The sequence below is a fragment of the Sorex araneus genome, chromosome 11 (genome assembly GCF_027595985.1).
Source record: "Sorex araneus isolate mSorAra2 chromosome 11, mSorAra2.pri, whole genome shotgun sequence".
In the NCBI taxonomy this organism is placed as follows: Eukaryota; Metazoa; Chordata; class Mammalia; order Eulipotyphla; family Soricidae; genus Sorex; species Sorex araneus.
This window is the reverse complement of record NC_073312.1, coordinates 31,145,691-31,161,656: the sequence shown is the minus strand read 5'-3', so window position 1 is coordinate 31,161,656 and position 15,966 is coordinate 31,145,691. Positions and strand designations below refer to the sequence as shown.

Here is a 15,966-nt window from a genome sequence, read left to right as displayed (position 1 = left end):
CCAGGTCAGCCACATGAAAGGCAAACGCCCTGCTCCTGTGCTATCGCTCCAGCCTTGAGAAATTTTTACCATAATTAGAAATTTCAGAATAGCCTTCATGTAAGATCCTTCCTTATCAAAGTTGGTCCCTGAAGTACAGATAAAAAAGAAAAGCTGAAAAACTTGCCTGTTGAAAAGGGCATGAAGTAGTCGCTCTTCTTAAAATTACCACTTTCATCCAGGAAGTGGCCAGGATCAAATTGTTCTGGATTGGGAAACTCTTTGCCATCATGTAGAACAGAACTCAGAGATGTTATTATCTCTGTGCCCTGATATAAAGAGGGGAGAAAAAGTGAAATATAAATAAGGTCATGTAGGTTGAAACAAGCCTCAATTAATCCTTTTATTCATAGATCAAGAGGTTAAGACACACAAAGAATTTTCCATGTCAAAGAATCAATTAATTAATAAACATAAAAGGTCTTCAATATCTCATTTAAAATCCAAGGCACTTTTCATTGATTCCAAGACCAAACTCATACCCAGTATTTGCGTTTGGGAAAACAAGGAAATTCTCTTAATTGCGTTGCTGACAATAAACTTTACTATTTTGTCAATGTATTATCACAAACACAGGCCAGAGTCTGGCAAGCTACCCGTGGCATATTTGATATGCAAAACCAGTAATAAGTCTCATAATGGAGACGTTACTGGTGCCTGCTGAGAAAATCAATGAATATTGGGATGAAAGTGCTACAGTGCTACTATCACAAAATAAAAGAAACTCATTCCTAGGATACAAGTGCAAGGTCTTCTATAAAACTACCTGAGTGGCAATATTTTTTAAAACGTTTACTTTCTCATAAAAAATTAGATATTGTTAATAATCTGCTCATTTTAATATGTTCTTTCAATTTACCTATTCTTGTGGAGATGACAGAGCATGGTAACACTTTTCTAAACTCAGACATATAGTTGAATATAATGATGTGTTGTTTACTTTTTAGAATTAATGAACTCCTTCCTTTGTACAAAATTAAGCTCTGTGACGACAGAAAAATTGTTTAACATTTCAATAGCTCATCCCTAGTAGACTGTAAATAAATAATAAATTTGACAAATTTATTATTTAAAATAAGACAAAACACTATATGTTGAGGCCAGAGAGATACTATAGCAAGTAGGGCACTTGCCTGTATGTGGTGATCTGGGTTGTATCCCCAGCACCACATAGCCCTGTAGGAGTAAGCCCTGAGCACTCCTGGGGGTGGTCCAAAAGCCAAAACCAATCAAGCAAGCAAAGAAGCAAACAAAAAAGCCCCACAAAATAACTTTTATATATGTCAATCCAAGTGTGTTAGTCTGTTATAACCAGAAAGCAGATGGTCCCATAAGCCAGGAGAGGATTTTGTCATAAACTAATCTATAAGGCTGAGAACTAACAAGACTGCTTGTCTTTTTACACTAAGGAGATAATGGTTAAAATTTTACACCTAAAGGGCTGGAGCAGTGGCACAGTGGGTACCATGTAAGGCACTTGCTTTACATGCACCTGACTCAGGTTTTATCTCTGGCATTTCATACCATCACCTGAGTAATACCAGGAGTGATTCCTGGGTGCAGAGGAAGGTACCCAGGTCATTGCCAAGTATAGCCCAAAAACAAACAAAAAAAATCTTTTAAAGGGGCTGGAGCGATAGCACAGTGGGTAGGGCATTTGCCTTGCACGCGGCCGACCCGGATTCTAATCCCAGTATCCCATATATGGTCCCCTGAGCACCGCCAGGAGTAATTCCTGAGTGCAGAGCCAGGAGTAACCCCTGTGCATCGCCGGGTGTGACCCAAAAACCAAAAAAAAAAAATCTTTTAAAATTTCTTTTTGCACCTAGAATTCATAAAGAAGGATACAGGACAGGAAAAATTAACAAATAGGATTTTCTCAAAATATTAATACAAATCTAAAAAATATTAAATCTGTGAGGAAATAAACCATAATTAAGGCAATAGTGGGAAACCAATAGAAACAGACTCCATGATATCCTAAATGCTAAAATGATCACCCAAGAAATTCCAATCATGCACTATGTCACATTCTTTTTTTTTACTATGTCACATTCTTAAAGGAACATTTGGTAAGAATGAAATAATTAATTAGAAACACTTGAAATAAAGAGAGAAGTACCAAGTGATATTTCCTGGTCTCTCTCTTCTCTGTCCCAGTCTCATTTGTTTTTCTAACTTCATATCTAGGAAGAAAGACTTCAAGGCAACAAACTATTCATTGACTAAAACTGGGTATTAGATACCTTTCTCACTGATTCGACAGTTTTCAGATCCACTAAGTGTACAGCGGCTGCACAGAAAGAAGATCTGAAGAGGAGCCGATTATAGACTCACATAGACTAGATATTTATAACTGCATTATTATCACAGTTTCTGTCATATAACTCCTAAACAGGTCTGTAGATAATAATAATGTTCACCTTTGGGAAAACATACTCTCTGAACTTAATATTCCGAGTCACAGAATAAGGAAAGCTGTTGGGAGCAAGGTCTATGAATCTCTGGACCTCGTGCACCAATGCATCCATGTAGGGCATGTTGCTCCTGTCCTGCATGCAGGGGCTCCGGTGTTTGCCAATGACACGCTCAATCTCCTTCTGGGCTTTAGCTGGCAAAAGAGAAATCAGAATTTATATGAAACAAAGAAGACTTTTATCTTCTTAATCATGGTAAATCGTCATGGAAGATTAGGACTTTTTGTGTGTTGTTCAGAGATTTGTCAGGAAATACTTGTAAATTAGATGCTCAGAAGAATGGCAAAAGTTATTTATCACATAAGGAAGTGAGTTTTGTTTTTTTGGCAAGTCACATCCAGTGCTGCTCAGGGGTTACTCCTGGCTCTGTACTCAGGAATCATACCTGGTGGTGCTGGGGAGTGAACATAGGTCAGCTACATGCAAGACAAATGTCCTACCCACAGTACTATCACTCCTTTCCTGGAAGGGAGTTCTTTGAAAAATGAGAATACTTAATTTTTATTTTCAATCTTAAGACACATCTGTTTACTGCTTCTGACCAAAATTAAGAAAACTCCAAAGCAGGAAAAACACTTCTACCCTCCAAATTTCTGGTGTTGATTAGCATCTTATTTTCTTTTAGTACAATAATCTAACTTGAGTTTACCATAGCCAATGATAGGAAGATGTACTAATAAATATTTTACTTGAACATTGTCTTAGCTGGTAAAGAGCAGCACAGTCATTAGTGTTGACTTCTAATGGTTACGTGAAATTTTATTCTGTCAATTATCTGTGATCATACCTGTGACTTCTGGGTACTTCAGCAAAAGTAGGAGTCCGAATCTCAAAGTAGTACTTGTTGTCTCTGTTCCAGCACCAAATATTTCCCATATGGTAGTGACCAAGTTGTCCAAAGTAAATTCAGATGGCTTATCATGTTTCTCCTAGGAACAAGGTATTAAAATTACTTGATAAATGAATATCTCCTTAGAAGTATCATAAAACTTTCATTTTAATATCATTATTTGATTTTTCTTTTTGGGAACATTTAGTCAGACATTTTATTTTATTTTTTTATATTTTTTACCAATTCATCTTGCCATTTATTTGAAAACTCTATGATCTTTACAATAGATTGTAAGGAATTGAGTCATAGTTTTGTTACAGTGTTCATTTGTAGAGCAATATTTCTTTCTTTTTCTTTAATTAGTGAGTCACCATGAGGGTACAGATACAGATTTACACATTTTCGACCTTGTTTTTCCCTCATACAATGTTCACAAACACATCCCTTCACCAGTGCCCATAATACACCACCAATAAACCCAGTATACCTCCACCCCCCAACCCCATCTCCCCCCACCTCACACTGCCTCTGTGGCAGGGTATTCCTTTTTGATCTCTCTCTCTCCAATTCGGTGTTGTGGTTTGCAATAGGGGTATTGAGTGGCCATTGTGTTCGGTCTCTACTTTCAGCACGAATCTCCCTTTTCTTGGGGGATCTCCAATAACATTTTACTTGGTGTTCCCTTCTTTATCTGAGCTGCCTTTTTCCCCAGCATGTGAGACCAGCTTTGAAACCATAGAACAAACCTCCTGGTACTTATTTCTAATACTCTTGGATATTAGCCTCCTACTCTGTTATTGTATATTCCACGAAGGAGTGCAATCTTTCTATGTCTGTCTCTCTCTTTCTGACTCATTAAACTTAGCATGATACTTTCCATGTTGATCCACTTATATGCAAAGTTCATGACTTCATTTTTCTAACAGCTGCATCATATTCCATTATATAGATGTACCAGAGTTTCTTTAACCAGACATCAGTTCTAGGGCACGTGGGATTGTTCTAGATTCTGGCTATTGTAATCAGTGCTGTGATGAACATATGAGTTCAGATGTCATTTCGACTATACTTTTTTGCTTCACTGGGGTATATTCCCGGCAGTGGTATTGCTGGGTCATTGGGAGCTCAATTTCTAATTTTTTGAGACACGTCCATATTGTTTTCCAGAAGGGCTGAACCAGTTGGCATTCCCACCAGCTGTATAGAAGGGTCCCTTTCTCCCCACTAGTCAGACATTTTAAAAGTGCTATAGTTTAAGATAAATTGAGTTGTTATGATTTCTCCAAACCCATAAAATACAATCAGATACAATCTTCCAATGAGTCATTACTTTTTTTTATGAGTGAATTACCATGAGGTACAGTTACATACTTACAAACTTTTGTACTTGCCTTTCAGTCATACAATGATCGAGTACCCATCCCTCCATCAGTGCCCATTTTACACCACCAATGATACCAGTATCCCTCCCATCACCCACACCCCATGCCCCCCTCCTTACCCTGCCTCTTTGGAAGGGCATTTTATTTTGTTCTCTTTTTCTTTGTGGATGTTTCAGTTTGCAAAAGAGGCATTGAGTGGCCATTGGGTTTGATCTATAGTCTACATTCAGCACGCATCTCACAACCAAGAGGGTCCTCCAAACACCCTTTACTTAGTATTCCCTTCTATATCTGAATGACCATTTCCCACAGCATTTGAGACCGGTTTTCAAGCCATAGAGTAAACTTTCTGGTCTTTATCTCTACTATTCCTGGTTGTTAGTGTCCCATTCTGTTACTTTATAATCCACAGATGAGTGCAATCTTTCTATGTCTGTCCCTCTCTCTAACTCATTTCACTTAACATGATACTTTCTATGTTTATCCACATATACGCAAAATTCACAACTTCATCTTTTCTAACAGCTGCATAATAGTACATTGTGTTAATGTACCAAAGTTTCTTTAACCAGTCATTTGTTCCTGGGCACTCAGGTTTTGTCCAGATTATGGCTATTGTAAACAGTGCTGCAATGAACATACAAGCGCAGCTGTCATTTCTACTGTACCGATTAGTCATTTCTTATTCCTCACTTTCTCACTCACTAAATACTATTGCTTACTCTAGAATACTTCCCTTGCATCATGTTTATCATGTTCTGCCAAATCTCAATCAGCTTTCAATTTTTTTTAGATGTTGGGGCTGGAGACCCTCTCTTCCATATTCAGGGACCATTCCTGACTCTGCTCAGGAATGACACCTGGCAATGCTTAGAGAACCATATGTGGTGCCAGAGATTCAAACCCTTGTCAGCTGTCTCTGTACCATCTCCTCGGCCCTAATTTTCAATTGTATTGAGTCTAAATTGCTCACTGAAGTCTCCAGATAAGCTGCTCTATACATATCGATCCTGCCAATCTAATTCTCTATTCCAATCTCATAATTATTATACCCCAAACAATTACTCAAATACAATCAAAATAATTTCATTGGAGGTGCTGGAGTGATAGCACAGCAGGTAGGGTGATGCCTTGCGCTTAGCCAACCCGGGTTCGATTTCCAGCATCCCATATGGTTCCCCAAGCACTGCCAGGAGTAATTCCTGAGTTCAGAGCCAATAGTAACCCCTGAGTATCACTGAGTGTGACCCCCAAAAAGAAAAATAATAAAATAAAATAAACATAAAAATTTTTTAAAAGAATATTATTGGAAATTCTAGGCATTTCATCTCAGTTCTTACAATTTTTGGAACATATTATCATCCGTGCCCATTTAAGTCACAGTTTAAGCCAAACCTTGTATATCTGTAAAGATATCATAGACTTCTCTAAAGTTGAACTATCTAACGTTTACCATTGTTTCGTTTCCTCATTATGACTTCTTCCAATCATGAAACTCATTTTGGGTTACCACTTAATAGTCAGGACCACCAGACAACCTGGCAATCTTCACTTAATGTGGCCCCCAGGACCCAAGAGTATTCCTACAGACTCCACAAAAAAAGTAGAAGCATTTTTATTACATAAAGCCTAAGTCATTTTCAGTGAAAATTTAGAAATAGTTTTTTGTTGTTTGTTTGGGGGCCACACCTAGTAGTACCCTCAGAGGTTACATCTGGCTCTGTGCTCAGATATCACTCCTGGGGGACTCAGGGAATCAAACCCAGGTTACCTGCATGTGAGGTAAGCACCTTACCCAATCCATTACTCCATCCATAGACCTATCTTAAGTCCCATATATGCTTTGCACAAGCAATAAGTTTCACAAATGATTGATTTAACTCTAGTATTTTGTTTTTGTTGGGAGAGTACTGGTTTATAAAAACAAATATAGAGCATTTTTACTATCCTAACATCACTGGAAAGACTTACCCAATGAGTCTTATCACTCACAAAGTTAAAGTAGTGAATCAGACCCAAATTATACCTCTCGCATTGTGTGAGTAATCATTTTTATAGTTACCTTTTCCATTTTAATCAGAAAGTAGTCAATGAAGTCTCGTGGGTTACTGAAGTCCAGGGACTCTTGGTGTTCCTTTATCTTCTCCAAAATAAACTTTTTTTGAATAGCAATATTTTTAAACAACTCATTATGACATCCTGGGAGATAATGTATTAAAAAAGGAAAAGCATTGTAGAGCTGGAAGAAAAAGAATCATTCATTAATTCTCTCAACAAACTTACATGCACATGATACATATGAGACACTTTGCCATAAGCTCAGTCAATATTAATAAGACTTGTTTCTTTAACCAGAAAATGCCAATAATTAGAAGGGGAATAAATAAACAGCTAAGTTACATTATTCACAAATTACAAAGCATTTTTTTTTGCTTTTTGGTCACACCCGGGGATGCACAGGGGTTACTCCTGGCTCTGCACTCAGGAATTCCTCCTGGCGGAGCTTGGGAGACCATATGGGATCTGGGAATCGAACCCAGGTCGGCTGTGTGCAAGGTCAATGCTCTATCCGTTGTGCTCTCTCTCCAGCTCCATAAAGCAATTTCGAAAACAACCAAATTCATTTCCTGACTGTAACTTTCTGAAATAATTCTGAAATTTATGCTACCTCTTCTAAAATGAAAATGTGGCAATGGGGGAAAATGGAGGTGAATATCAAATACCCAAAATCAATAAATATCAAGAATTGGTCTTTAATAAGATAGTGGTGAAGGGAAGTAGACACTCTGCCTTCTGATGCTAGATTGTTTTATGCATGGAACCCTACCATAAAATTTTTTGTAAACCATGGTTCCTAAAATAATTTTTTTAAATATAATTCACTCCCTAGGGCCAAAGTTCTCAAAAGTTCTAATGCAGACCTTCCTCCTAAGGCTAGTAAAAAATAAGTAAAATAAAATTAAATTAAAATGTGGAGGTTAAGGAGAGTCAGTCAATCTCTTAGACAAGTTAATTCAGTAATGAAGCCTGAACCAATTGTCATTCCAGTTTTACCTCTACCTATTTCTTCAGAGATCACCAACAGTATTTGCGGAACTTCTACCTTTCTTTTCTATCATGAAGAAACAGTGTACCATTAAAATAAAAGAAAGACAAATTTATCATTTTTATTTTGGGTCTTACACTCTCAGAAAATTGCACCATATCCTTATTCATGATGCTACTGCCAGTCTTAGGGTTTCCTGACTCATTTTAATCAGCTCTTTTTTGACTGAAGATTCTAAGGGTAGTTTATTTCTTGTCTTGGCTAAGAAAATATTGTTGTCTTATTTGGAAAATGTTATCATAGTCAAGTAAAATTTCTTGTTCTAAAAATGAGACATTGGGGCTGAAGAGATAATACAGCAGGTAGGGCTCCTTCATTGCACACGATCAACTCAAGTTCAACTCTGGACATATATATGGTCCTCCAAACCTCACTGGAGTGATCCCTGAGCACAGAAACCAGGAGTAAGCCTGGAGCACTGCTGAGTATGACCCCGCACCACTTTCCCAAAATGATGCATAGACTGTTCAATCCCTCAGGTTCTTCCTAAGTAGAACACATCATAATTTTATGATCTACTCATGATTTAAGTTCCCAATGATTATGCATTGGAGGTTAATAAGATCTTCTGACAGTGTTCAGTAATACCAAACACATTCTACAATACCCTCTCCAGCTACAGATATGAAAATCAGGAAGAGATTAGTGCCTCAAAATAAAACCCTTATCATAATTGATGCATTATATTTTATTTTTTTATTACTGTATTTTATGTTTTAATTTTGATTTGAAAACATTGACTGTATCTGCTAACACACCATTTCCAAATGATAGTTTGATAAACATTACGATCACTCCGGAATCCATAAGGTACCTTGAAGACAAGGTCGTTAAAACTCTCATCGATATTGAAGTTAAATGTATCTTCAAAGATGACACGCAACTGACCAACCAAATGGAAACTGAGATAAACAAATGGGACTCTATTAAACTAAGAAGCTTCTGTACCGCAAAAGATACAGTGACCAGAATACAAAGACAATCCACAGAATGGGAAAGTATATTCACCCAATACACATCTGATAAGGTGTTGATATCAAGGGTCTATAAGGAACTGGTTGGACTCTACAAGAAGAAAACATCCAACCCCATCAGAAAATGGGGCAAAGAAATGAACAGAAATTTTTCCAAGGAACAGATATGAATGGCTAAAAGGCACATGAAAAAATGCTCTTCATCACTAATTATCAGGGAGATGCAGATCAAAAAAACTTTGAGAAATCACCTCACATCACAGAGAATGGTACACATCCAAAAGAACAGCAAATGCTGTTGGAGGGAATGTGGGGAGAAAGGGACCCTTCTACACTGTTGGTGGGAATACCGACTTGATCACCCCTTCTGGTTAAACAATATGGACACTCCTCAAAAAATTAGAACTTGAGCTCCCATCTGACCCAGCAATATCACTGCTGGGAATATATCCTGGAGAAGCAAAAAAGTATAGTCAAAATGACATCTGCGATTTTAAGCACAGAGCCATGTGGGGATGCTCCTTTCCGGCCCCGCGCGAGATCGACCCCAGAGGCAACTGAACCACTTTGGACACAAGCGGCGCCCCCAAGATGCCTCCAAACTGTGTGCTTGGAGCTACTGGCCCAGGCGCTGCCAGCGGGGTATGGTCTTTTCTCTCTCAACTCTTTGTTTTTGAACGCAGCGAGGCAATAGCCGGTTTTTAGACTATGCAGAAAGCCCTGGAAAGCCGATGGGGCGGGGCTTCCGGATCCGTCCTGTGCCGGCCGATATTTAAGCACAGAGCCATGTGGGGACGCTCCTTTCCGGCCCCGCGAGAGATCGACCCCGGAGGCAACTGAACCACTTTGGACATGAGCAGCGCCCCCAAAATGCCTCCAAACTGTGTGCTCGGAGCTACTGGCCCAGGCGCTGCCAGCGAGTGATGCAACTACCAAAAGAATTTTCCCTGGACTTCATACAGAAATTCAAAACCGATAGCAGCCGCACAACCTAATATCTCTTGATTGTCAGCAACGTGTAAATGTTCCTTTTTGGCAGGGCTTACCGTTGGGGGGAAACTCCAAACAATAGTACTGAGTGTTTTGTTGAAGGGCAAAAGATTGTAGCGATAGAATTTTAGGCAGAATTTTCCCTGGACTTTATATAGAAACCCAAAACCGCGCGGCCGCGGCAGCCTAATGTCATCTAATTATCGGCAATATGAAATGGTTCCTTTGTAATGGGTTGGACTTTGGGGGGACCATAATAGGGTTAAAGTTTGTAGCGACGTGTAATTTCTGGCTGTACTTTCCCTGGACTTTATACAGAAATTCAAAGCCACGAGGCTGCTGCCATGGCCGCGCAACCTATTGTTATTTAATCATCACCAATATGAAATGGTTCCTTTTTAATGGGTCAGACTTTGGTGGGAAATCCTAACAAGAATAGTAAGTCTTTTGCTGAAATATTGAAGGCTACCAAAGTGGTAGCCATCTCTGTAGACTGAATTAAGCCATATCCCCACGCCAGCTGAGAAGAAATATCCTTCTTTCTCGGGAAGAAACGCGGCGTGGCGTTAACCATAGTATGATGTCCATTAAGCTGACACGGACCTGGTGGCGTGGGAATGGGATACAAGGGAATAAATTATTGTGTACTTGGAACAGCGGGACGCTGGTGGAATCTTGAGCCGGGGCCGATACCAGCGTATTACTTTTGGTTCCAGAAACTGCTTGCAGACATTCTACCAGACTATCAACTAAGCCAGAGCCCCACGCCGGCTGATGACGGGAAATAACCATGTTTTTTGGTTTGTTTTCCCTTTGTCAGGCAGTGTGGTGATTAATAAACAGGCGTGAACTCGGTGGCGTGGGCCGAGGGGGGGGAAAAATAGAAAAGTTATGTAACAAACAGCGGGACTTAACATCTCTACATTCTCAGCAATGGAGAGCCATCAAATGCTTCTTTGACAGTGGGACTGTCTTTTCTTTTTTGGGGGGAAACCCTAGCAACAATAGTGAGTTATGTGTTGAAACATGGACTGTAACCAAGATAAAGCGTAAACGAAGTGAAACTTATCACTTACAAGGGCGGGGACTGGGGGGGAGGGAGGCGGCGGGAGGTATAATGGGGTGGTTGGTGATGGAATATGGGCACAGGTGAAGGGAAGGGTGTTTGAGTATTGTATAACTGACATAATCCTGAGACTATGCAACCCTGCACATGGTGATTCAATAAAATTTAAATTTTAAAAAAAAGGTGTTAAAGAAATAATTTTATTTTGAAGTCTAAGAAACTAAATTTTCAGGGAACCTCATTCAAATGATCCTTTTCGAAACTTTTGTTGAACTTAAATGTGTAAGATATTTTAGCAGAAATTAATTGCGTTAAGGTCTTAACCGATTTTCTACCCCTCTATCATACTTTGTTCTCTATGATAGACACATATAGACATATTCAGGCCATTGCTTAGAGGAAGTCAGACTTTGGTTTTATGACTTATTGTTTATTGTTATTTCTGTTAACCATAATGCTAGGAAGGTTTTACAGATCATTAAGCACTAGAGTTTGGTATAAACAGGAATTGGCTCAACCCTGGTACCATTGTGACATAATGATTTATTGCTTTTCATATGCCCAATTTTCCATGGAGAAATCTTCCATTCCTTAATTTAAAAGAGCAAACACTTAAAAATATTTCTCAGTAAGAGGACAAGTGCCTGCCATAGAGGCAGGGAGAGAAGTGGGACAGGGGGAGGAAGGGATACTGGGGACATTGGTGGTGGAAAATGTATACTGGTGGAGGGATGGGTGTTTGATCATTGTATGACTCTAACTCAAACAAGAAAGTTCTGTAACTGTAGCTCACGGTGATTTAGTATATAAATAAATAAATAAATAAATAAATAAATAAATAAAATGACATCTGCACTTGTATGTTCATCGCAGCACTGTCTAAATATCCAGAATTTGGAAAAAACCCAAGTTCCTGAGAACAGATGACTGATTAAAGAAACTTTGGTACGTCTATACAATGGGCTACTACAAAGCTGTAGAAAAGATACAGTCATGAACTTTGCATATAAGTGTATCAGCATGGAAAGTATCATGCTAAGTGAAATGAGTCAGAAAGGGAGAGATAGACATAGAAAGATTGAGCTCAATTGTGGAATATAAAATAACAGAGTAGGAGACTAACACCCAAGAATAGTAGAAATAGAAATAAGTACCAGGAGGTTTGCTCCATGGCTTGGAAGCCGGCCTCACATGCTGGAGGAAAAGGCATCTCAGATAGAGAAGGTAACTCCAAGTAAAATGCTCGGTAAGGGTGATGCATTCTGAAAGTAGACCTTAGGTTGAAAAGATCGCCTTTCAAAACCCCTATTGCAAACCACAACACCGAAAAGGAGAGAGAGAACAAAATGGAATGCCCTGCCACAGAGGCGGGTGGGGTGGGGGGTGGGAATGGGGGATGGAGGGAGTCCATCAGTGGTGGAGAATGGGCACTGGTAGAGGGATGGGCTCCAGAACAATGTATGATGAAAACACGAGCACAAAAATATGTAAATCTATAACTGTATCCTCATGGTGATTCACTAATAAAAAAATAATAAACTAAAAATAATAGCGATCAATAATTTAAAGTATAAAAAATAAAAATGGGATAGAGAAATGAACAACATATCAGCAAGAAAATTGTTTTCCACAAAAGAGAACCATGACTAACCTGTATCCAGGAGCTACTTAAAATTTTCAGGTTTTCATTAAAATATTCCATCAAAGTTAGAAATTTCTTATCACTGTACTCATAACGATTCTGGAAAATAATGGAGCAGATAACATTGCAGGGAGCACAGCCCAAAAGAAAAGTTGGATCACAGGGAGATGCTAAAAGAAAGTAAGTTAAGTGTTAGAACACAATTATCATATAAGCATTAATTCAAATTACTGAGAAATGTTGACTTCTAAGGCTTTTAAATGTGAGGATTACCTGGACATAACATCTATAAACTCAACATACCTAAAATACATTTCATTGTTTTCCCACCAGAATTGTCTAGTGAATTTCAATTAATTTACTATTTTCTCAAGTATCTCCTAGTTACATCATTCTCTAAAAAGAACCATAAGGTAATTTGTAAGAAAGAAAACAAGAAGTAGTGGGTAGAGCATTTTTGCTTTGCAAGTGGATGACCCCGGGTTCTATCCTAGCACCATGTATGACCCCCTGAGCTCCACCAGAACTGATCCTGAGTGAAGTGCCAGGAAATAAGTTCAGGGAAGATCCAGGAACAAGCTAGCTCTGAGCTTATTCCTGGTCAGGTGTGGCCCTGCTGGGTAACAAACAAATGTTATCATTCAAATATATATTTACATATATAAAATTCACCTCAATGAGAAATATTTTGGTCTTTTATTTTAAGGGAGTTTATTAGGATCACATTGGACAATGCTCAGAGCTTACTCCTGGCTCTGGGCTCAGGGATCACTCCTGGTAGGTCCGGGGAACCATATGAGGTGTGTGGGTTGAGCTCAGGTTGATGATATACAAGGAAAGTGCCTCACCCACTCTACTCTGTCTTCAGCCCCCTTTGTGAGGATACTTATTTTTGATGTTGGAAACTGGATGTACTCACTTAAAATCAGAGGCTGAGTTGAATTGAATTCTATTTTGCAAAATACAATTAAAAGCAAATGAGTGTATATTTGTAGAGCATAGAATAACATCAGATGAGGCTGACACACAACGACAGTAGATACAAAGGCCAGGACGATTGCCCCATAGCTGGAAGCCTGCTTCATGAGCAGATGGGAGAAGGCAAATGGAATAGAGAAGTGATCAGTAAGAAAATGATGGCTGATAGATGCAGAAAAAGCATTTGACAAGATCCAACACCCATTCATGATAAAAACTCTCACCAAAATGGGTTTTGGAGGAACTTTTCTGAAGATAGTCAAAGCCATCTACCATGAACCTATGGCAAGCATTATCATCAATGGAGAAAATCTAAGGGCTTTTCCTCTAAGATCAGGGACAAGACAAGGATGTCCACTCTCACCACTTCTCTATAGTATAGTACTGGAAGTATTAGCAATAGCCATCAGGCAAGAAAAAGATATTAAGGGGATTCAGATTGGAAAGGAAGAAATCAAGCTCTCACTATTCGCAGACGATATGATACTATACCTAGAGAAACCTAAAAGCTCTAGTAAGAAACTCTTAGAAACAATTGACCTATACAGTAAAGTCGCAGGCTATAAAATCAATACCGAAAAATCCATGGCCTTCCTATATGCAAACACGTGACAGAGGAAAGGGACATGAAAAAAGCAGTCCCGTTCACAATCATGCCCCAGAAAATCAAATACCTTGGAATCAGCTTAACTAAAGAAGTAAAGGACCTCTACAAAGAAAACTATAAAAGGCTACTCCATGAAATAAAAGAGGACATGAGGAAATGGAAACATATCCCCTGCTCATGGATAGGGAGAATAAACATTGTCAAAATGGCAATACTCCCCAAAGCATTATACAGATTTAACGTGATCCCTATAGGGATACCCATGGCATTCTTCAAAGAAATGGAGCAAGCAATCCTGAAATTCATATGGAACAATAAACGTCCACGGATAGCTAAAACAATTCTTGGGAAAATCATGATGGGAGGCATCACCCTCCCCAACCTTAAACTCTTCTACAAAGCGGTAACAATTAAAACAGCATGGTACTGGAACAAAAGCAGAACTGTAGACCAATGGAACAGGGTGGAATATCCCCACACACAACCTCAAATGTATGATCATCTAATCTTTGATAAAGGTGCAAGAGATGTGAAGTGGAGCAAGGAAAATCTCTTTAACAAATGGTGCTGGCACAACTGGACAACCACATGCAAAAAAATTGGCTTAGAACTCGATCTGACACCATGCACAAAAGTCAGATCAAAATGGATTAAAGACCTCAACATCAGACCACAAACCATAAGGTACATTGAAGACAAGGTAGGCAAAACCCTCCAAGATATTGAAGATAAAGGTATCTTCAAAGATGACACGGAACTAAGCAATCTAGTAAAAACAGAGATCAACAAATGGGACTACATTAAACTAAAAAGCTTCTGCACCGCAAAAGATACAGTGACCAGAATACAAAGACTATCTAGAGAATGGGAAAGGATATTTACACAATACCCATCAGATAAGGGGTTGATATCAAGGTATATAAAGCACTGGTTGAACTCTACAAGAAGAAAACATCCAACCCCATCAAAAAATGGGGCGAAGAAATGAACAGAAACTTTACCAAGGAAGAGATACGAATGGCCAAAAGGCACATGAAAAAGTGCTCTACATCACTAATCATCAGAGAGATGCAGATCAAAACAACCATGAGATACCACCTCACACCACAGAGGTTAGCACACATCCAAAAGAACAAAAGCAACCGCTGTTGGAGAGGATGTGGGGAGAAAGGGACCCTTCTACACTGCTGGTGGGAATGTCGGGTAGTTCAGCCCTTTTGGAAAACAATATGGACGATTCTCAAAACACTAGAGGTTGAGCTCCCATTTGACCCAGCAATACCACTGCTGGGAATATATCCCAGAAAAGCCAAAAAGTATAGTCGAAATGACATCTGCACTTATATGTTCATCGCAGCACTGTTTACAATAGCCAGAATCTGGAAAAAACCCGAGTGCCCTAGAACAGATGACTGGTTGAAGAAACTCTGGTACATCTATACAATGGAATACTATGCAGCTGTTAGAAAGAATGAGGTCATGACGTTTGCATATAAGTGGATCAGCATGGAAAGTATTATGCTAAGTGAAATGAGTCAGAAAGAGAGAGACAGACATAAGAAGATTCCACTCATCTCGGAATATAGAATAACAGAGTAGGAGACTAGCACCCAAGAATAGTAGAAATAAGTACCAGGAGGTTGTCTCCATGGCTTGGAGGCTGGTCTCTCATTCTGGGCAACTCAGAGAAGGGAACACCAAGTAAAATGTGATTGGAGGTCATGTGGGGGAAAGATGATGCGGGCCCAATATAGACTAGAGACTGAACACAATGGCCACTCAACACCTTTATTGCAAACCACAACACCTAATCAGAAAGAGAGAACAAAAGGGAATGCCCTGCCATAGTGGCAGTGTGGGGTGGGGGGAGACA

The 15,966-nt window shown here is 39.1% G+C and overlaps 1 protein-coding gene across 1 annotated transcript in view; it reads right to left on the bottom strand.

Annotated features, from left to right (window-relative positions):
• LOC129399329 (cytochrome P450 2C21-like) overlaps positions 1-15,966 on the bottom strand; it is an 80,087-nt gene that overhangs the window by 16,702 nt on the left and 47,419 nt on the right. The window contains exons 4-8 of the mRNA XM_055118968.1: positions 12,518-12,678; positions 6,793-6,969; positions 3,304-3,445; positions 2,463-2,650; positions 167-308 (exon numbers count right to left, since the gene is read on the bottom strand). Coding sequence (XP_054974943.1) covers positions 167-308; positions 2,463-2,650; positions 3,304-3,445; positions 6,793-6,969; positions 12,518-12,678 — 810 coding nt within the window. The remainder of the gene's footprint in view (positions 1-166; positions 309-2,462; positions 2,651-3,303; positions 3,446-6,792; positions 6,970-12,517; positions 12,679-15,966) is intronic.